This window comes from Rhinopithecus roxellana, chromosome 4 (assembly GCF_007565055.1).
Source record: "Rhinopithecus roxellana isolate Shanxi Qingling chromosome 4, ASM756505v1, whole genome shotgun sequence".
Lineage (NCBI taxonomy): Eukaryota > Metazoa > Chordata > Mammalia > Primates > Cercopithecidae > Rhinopithecus > Rhinopithecus roxellana.
This window is the reverse complement of record NC_044552.1, coordinates 135,553,411-135,560,373: the sequence shown is the minus strand read 5'-3', so window position 1 is coordinate 135,560,373 and position 6,963 is coordinate 135,553,411. Positions and strand designations below refer to the sequence as shown.

The 6,963-nt window shown below is 32.8% G+C and overlaps 1 protein-coding gene across 1 annotated transcript in view; it reads right to left on the bottom strand.

The window, feature by feature from the left end:
* Positions 1-2,052: 2,052 nt before the first annotated feature.
* TTK (TTK protein kinase) overlaps positions 2,053-6,963 on the bottom strand; it is a 45,805-nt gene continuing 40,894 nt past the window's right edge. The window contains exons 18-22 of the mRNA XM_010388533.2: positions 6,505-6,585; positions 4,694-4,870; positions 4,296-4,380; positions 3,875-3,972; positions 2,053-2,465 (exon numbers count right to left, since the gene is read on the bottom strand). Of these exons, the coding sequence (XP_010386835.1) occupies positions 2,382-2,465; positions 3,875-3,972; positions 4,296-4,380; positions 4,694-4,870; positions 6,505-6,585 (525 nt within the window). The 3' untranslated portion in view covers positions 2,053-2,381. The remainder of the gene's footprint in view (positions 2,466-3,874; positions 3,973-4,295; positions 4,381-4,693; positions 4,871-6,504; positions 6,586-6,963) is intronic.

Sequence of the window (6,963 nt, the reverse complement as noted above, 5' to 3'; positions counted from 1 at the left end):
TCTAAGAAGAAAAAAATAAACAGTATTCTCAATGAACACATGTAGACAAATGCCTGACTTCCAGGGTGAATTTTTACTATGTTTTCTCTATGAGTGTGGTTTGCAGAATTCCTGTTTAAGCCTACTACTTCTCTATTACACTACATTAACTTAAAACCAGTAACTGTGAAAACTAATAACCACAGTTACAAATTTGGGAAAGAGGAGAATGAGAAGAAATGCCACAAGTGGGAGAAAATATGTGCAAAAGACATCTGATAAAGGACTGTTATTCAAAATACACAAAACTCTTACACCTTAATAAGAAAATAAACCAATTTAAAAATGGGCAAAAGAAGATATACAGATAGCAAATGAGCATATAAAGAGATGCTCAACATCATGTCATTAGGGAGATGCAAATTAAAATGAGATATCCCTACCAACCCATTAGAATGCCCCATATCCAAAACACAGACATCAAATGCTGGAAAGAATATGGAGCCACAGGAACTCTCAAGCACTGCTGGTGAAAGTGTAAAACAGTGGCTGTAGCCACTTTGGAAGACAGTTTGGAGCTTTCTTACACAACTAAACACTCTTAACATAGAATTTAGCAATCAAACTCCTTGGTCCCAAAGGAGTATTTAGCCAAAAGAGCTAAAAAATTAGGTCCAGACAAAAACTTTCACATAGCAAATTTATTCACAATTCCCCAAATTTGGAAGCAATCATGGTATCTTTGAGCAGATAAAGAGAGAAGCTGTGGAACATCCGGACAATAGAATATTAGCCAGTGCTAAAAAGATATAAGCTAGCAAGCCATAAAAAGACATGTTACTGGCCGGGCGCGGTGGCTCAAGCCTGTAATCCCAGCGCTTTGGGAGGCCGAGACGGGCGGATCACGAGGTCAGAAGATCGAGACCATCCTGGCTAACATGGTGAAACCCCGTCTCTACTAAAAAATACAAAAAACTAGCCGGGTGAGGTGGCGGGCGCCTGTAGTCCCAGCTACTCGGGAGGCTGAGGCAGGAGAATGGCGTAAACCCGGGAGGCGGAGCTTGCAGTGAGCTGAGATCCGGCCACTGCACTCCAGCCCGGGCGACAGAGCGAGACTCCGTCTCAAAAAAAAAAAAAAAAAAAAAAAAAAAAAAGACATGTTACTAAGTGAAAGAAGCCAATCTGAAGAGGCTATAGACTGTATGATTCCACTTATGTGACAGTCACATTCTGGAAAAGCAAAACTATAGAGATCGTAAAAAGATCAGTGGTTCCCAGGCATTAGGGGAGCGGGAAGGATTAAGGGACAAAGAACAGAGGATTTTCAAGACAGTGCAAGTATTCTGTATGATGTTACAATGGTAGATAAATGTCATTATATATTTGTCAAAACTCAAAGAATATACAATACCAAGAGTGAACCCCAATATAAACTATAGACTTTGGGTGATAATATGTTAAGGTAGGTTTACAGACTGTAATAAATGTACCACTGTGGTGCGGAATGCTGATATGGTGGATGCTGATAGCAAGGGAGGTTATCACATGTGTGGGGGTGGGGTGGGGAGAGGATACCTGGGAACTCTCTATACATTCTGCTCAATTTTGAGGTGAACTTAAAACTGCTATAAAAAATAAAGTCTCTTAAAATCTTTTTTTAAAAAATTGAGAAAAGGATGCTATGTGAGGATACTTTAAGCTATTAGAATCAGTCAAGAGATTCAGGGGCCACATTTATAATTATCCATTACCTAGCAAGTCATACAGTGAGGGCATGCCCTATACAGCTTACAATACAGAATCCAGCATGATATTCTAAATACCAAAAACAGCAGATGTTATGAAGAATATCTGAAAGAGCCAAGTTCATTCCTAAAATTATAGACTATTGTTATCAGTGCCAGAAATAATTAGGAAGTCTATTTTGAAATTCAAACACTTCAGGATTTGCTTTTTGAAGTTCATTTACTAAGCTCTAGTCTCACATCTTCCCTAATCTACTTTTTACTAATTAAGAATTTTGCTGCCATGCCAACAATACATTTGCTTAAAGAAAACAATCTTACAACTTTGAAATGTTAGTGTCATTTTATGCCACAAAACTTTATTTACAAAGTTTTTTAGAATATACTTGCTATCCACCCACTATTTCAAGAGTGAAATGATGTCAAATAGATTACACAAGAGCATAAAACAGAGAAAACAAGTCTACAATATATACAGTGCCATAAGTGGTTGCTATTTTTACAGTTTTCTTTTAAAGATAATCTACTGAATTTTTTTTGCTGATAACACTTAAAGAGTGATGTTGTCTTCAAATGTAGATTTCCACAGGGAGTCAAGAGTATTACAGTCCAATATATTTTATAGGTGGTATGTGACAATTTATGAGTAACTGCAAATCATTTTTTTTCCCTTTTTTTTCCAAAAGTCTTGGATGATGAAGAATTATGACTTTCACCACCACTATAGTGTTCATATAAAGTCTGAAATTAAAAACACAAATCTGTTTGGTAATTTTTTAGTTCAATGTACTGTCACATTAGATGTATTTTGACGTATTCTAAATATAATACATTTATTTCTCTCTTGCTCTTAAACAGTTGGGAAATTATTTTATAAGCTAATAGAGATAATAAAGAATTTTAAACACCAAGCTTGGTCTTAAGCATTACTTATCATGAGATGTAACTCAATCTTTCTATGAGAGAAATATAACAGAGCTACTAATAAATATACATATGAGCCTTCAAGGCCTTATCTCTTTACTTTTTCTTAAATAAAGCCAGTCTTAAGTAAATTCCTATACAAAATCTATTTATTAGGAAACTTTATACAGATGATATTTTAACTAATAAATAGAAGACATTATAAATTATTATGTAAATACAATAATTAGATATATATTAAAATCCATGTATTTAAAAATTATTTAAGACTCAGCTAACATTTAACATATGAAGATGGCAGACATCTTTGCCCTCAAGGAACATACAACCTCAGTGATAAAAGTAACTAATCCACTTCAATTACAGCTATAAGAGGCTTTGAACAATATATTAGTATAAATTTAAAACACGGAGATACAAAATACAGAGCAATTACAAAACATATTCGGTCCACTTTTAATTACTAAATCCATTGATTTAGCCATTAGCATTTGAGAAAATTTAAGAAAACAATTACCTCATATCATATAAATGCAAATATAGTGAATGTATAGTAAATTCCTTCAGAAATGTACTCAAGTTCTTGGCAACTTAGATGGACTTTCTACGTATCCAAAGAGCTACCAGTATTGATAGTTTAAGTTCCCATAATTTTATGATAATTGTGTAACTGAAATATATAATTAGTAACTGCTTGTTGGCTAAACCAGTTGGTCAATAAGCATTTGTGGGGTTCTAGCAATAACTAGGTGCTTGAAAAATCATGGTATAGATATAAATGGACATTGGGAGGCTAAACAGCTTGAGACTTGTGCTTTGAGAATTGTGTTGACTGCTGTATACAGCTTCAAAAAAGCCATTAGATGTAATGTCTCTAAGGAAAAAACTGGCTAAAAGGAATAAATTCAAAAGCTGTGTTAATAATGGTGCTGAGTTAAAAGACACATTATATTCCTATATTAAATGTATTCCAGTTGATACCTGACAGCAATCTTCTGAATGCACCTTATGTGACGATCTACTTTGAACTGTACTGTATGCAGAAGAATATAAATCAAGTAAATCTGTATTTGTCAAAAGGTACGTGTTAAGTATCTAAATGTAGAAACATGTTTCATAACTGATCTGATGATTGGACCAACTTTTCTTCAGACTACCTGTTTCCTTAAGTGTCGAATTCACTACATAAAACAGTTAAAATTAATGTACAGAATAGACATACTTACTTTAGCAGCTTTCAAAATGGAGTTAGGAGAATTCAGACCAACAAGTTGGCCCAGAACATATTTCATTTCTTCAGTGGTTCCCTTGGCCATTTGGTTACCTATAAAATAAATCAATAATACACTAGTACCAATAAGAAAAATATAAGTCCATTATAAATACACATTTTGTTTAACAGCACAAGTGATATTCTTGTAATTTATCACTGATTTTAACCCCTTATCTGGAATAAGTAAAAATAAATACCATAAGTAAAGAAAAAAAGTTTATTTACTTTACTATTTATAATAATGGAACTTCCTTAAGGAAAAAGGCAAGCTGACAAAGGGTAGCCAATTTAGATTCTGTCTTTGTTATATTAATAGGTAAAAGACTGTTTATATTACCGATCTAGTAACAGACAAATTTTTAAAGAAGTAGTACCTGGATGAGTTTGAATTTGAACGTATGGATGAGCCAGGAGCTCAGGAATGGATATCCTCTGTTTTGGGTCCCTTTTTAAACAACACTATTAAAACAAAGATATTTTAAAGAGAAACAAAGCAGGTTTTCATATATGATATTGATAAAGTATTTTTCCAGATTACATTACATTATAAAAGTTGCTTTTTAGATATCCCACTCAAGTAATGATAAGATTATTTCTCCCAAGGCACTTTTGCAAAATCCCCAAGTATTTACAAGCTTTAAAACATCTTCAAAGTAAAAAACTAATTCAGTTAGCAATTCTTTTGAATAGAACAGTTATATCTAAGCCAGTTACACAATTCCAATTATTTCAGCATTTAAGTAAATAATTAGTTACATGATATTAATATTACCTTTAACACATCCTGAAGATCTTTCTCTGGAATATCAGGAAATTCAATTTCATGATTAGGATCAATTATGGCATGCAACTTAGAAATCTGATTAATTATATGCTGAAATGGTGTTTTCCCATAAGTCATATAGTACAAAATACATCCTAAGGACCAAACATCACTTTTGGGGCTTATCTAAGAAACAAACAAACACACACAAAAAAGTTGCTGTTATTTTCATGTAAAATGTAAACACATATATATTAAATATATATATTTAAAATCATAATTAAATCTCAATGAATGTGTACTACATTATGGTAACATGACAAAACATCTTTGTCTAGTTTTCATTTCAGTTGGTTATTCCATCAGAAGATATGAGCTTTACTTTAAATCTTTCTATAACCTCGTAACTAAAATATTTCAATTAAGACAAAATATTAAATTCTTTCCAACTTGTGAAAATATAAACTAAAAAATGTAACTATAAGTTTCAAGTTTACTTGTTTTCCCCAGAATTACTGGATTATAAATTTTTATATAAGTTCAAAGTATGTATACAGTTTTAAAGGTTGTTTAAATTATGCAACTCTTCAGACAAGACCACTGGAAATAATAAATAAATAATACAACTTTAAACCCAAACACATATATTATAGAACTATGCTGAGCTTGTGTGTCCAAAATCTCCAAGTATTTACAAGCTTTAAAACATCTTCAAAGTAAAAAACTAATTCAGTTAGCAATTCTTTTGAATAGATCAGTTATATCTAAGCCAGTTACACAATTCCAATCATTTCAGCTATTTCACGTAAATAATTAGTTATATGAAATTAATATTACCTTTAACATATCTTGAAGATGTCTTACTAATGGGTAATGCTATGTGTCTGTTTCCTCACCTCTGGTATAGACATTATAAAAGTACATTGTCACGGGCATTAAATGATAAACCATAAATATGGTTAATCATAGAGAAAAGTTTCTGGTTATCGTAAGTACTGAAGTTGTAAAGCAAATGAAAATAGAATTGATAAATGAAGTCAGGAACTGCTTGTTTAAGATGAACAAAACCACAGAAAGTCTAATAAAAACACAAGAAATTTAAGTTTTAGAAGAAGAGTGGAGGCTAAACAAATATAAAAAGAATTTTATGAAAACATTTTGCAAAAGTTTATGCCAGTTAGTTGAAAAACACTTAAAAGCCAGATTTTCTAAGGAGGAAAATATAATTTAGTAAAACAAAACAAAACAAAACAAAACAAAAAAACACATTTATCAAGAAATGATTCTGAGCTGGATAAATGTACTAAGTACTTTATATATTCTTTCCCAATTAATCCTCAATTTATTTTATAATAGGCACTGTCTATAGGCACAATTTAGAGAGGCAGATCTATGGCTTGAATGAATGCAGGTCCCTGGGACAATGTGTGCTTGCACCCACTTGTTTACATTGATGTAGAGAAAGAAGGGTTAGCCTGGGAGCCCAAGGCATCACAGTAGGCAAAAGGAGCCCCTGACAAAGGGCACCCAAGAGGCTAACACAAACTCATCGAGGTAGTGGGATGAAGTCAGTGGAAAAGTAGCCAGTGGCAGGCCAGAAAACAATTACATTCTCCAGCTGTTCTTGGAAATGTAGAATTCGCAAACGAATAAGTGATGAAAAATAATAAGAATTGGAAACGAAAAAAACCAGCAATGTCTCTGTAATGGCCTAAAAAGTTTTAGAACTTAAAGAAATTGTTATCTGGTAAGTTTATTCAGAAAACAGTGCATTCCCTACTGTTGCCAGATAATTGCGATGTAAACAATCTTTTCAGTACCTTTGACTTAGACTTCCCATTCTCTCTGGAGGAAGACATATCTTTGATTGCTTCTGGTGGCATATAATTAACTGTGCCAACCTACATGCCAAGTCAGAGAAAACACAAATCAATGAAAATATTTCATTCTGCTTTAGATTCTTAAAAATACAAATGCCAGATCCTTGGAAACTTGGGTAATTATAGATTTCAACGATATCCTTGCAAACTTCAAATAACTGCTAACAATGTTAAGATATATATATCAAATTTCTTCCCAACTGCAGCAAAATGAGTTGGGTTCATAATCAGCAAAGTGACTCCTTTCAGAATGCTGTGCTTTTTCTGTGATTATAGTGGGCAACTAGTAAAGTCTGCCCTAAAAACTGTCCAGGCTAAAATCCTATTAATGGCCATAAACATTGAGGCCATTGAGGGACGCACCATTCGTTTCTGTGTTGTAACATATTCAACTTTAAA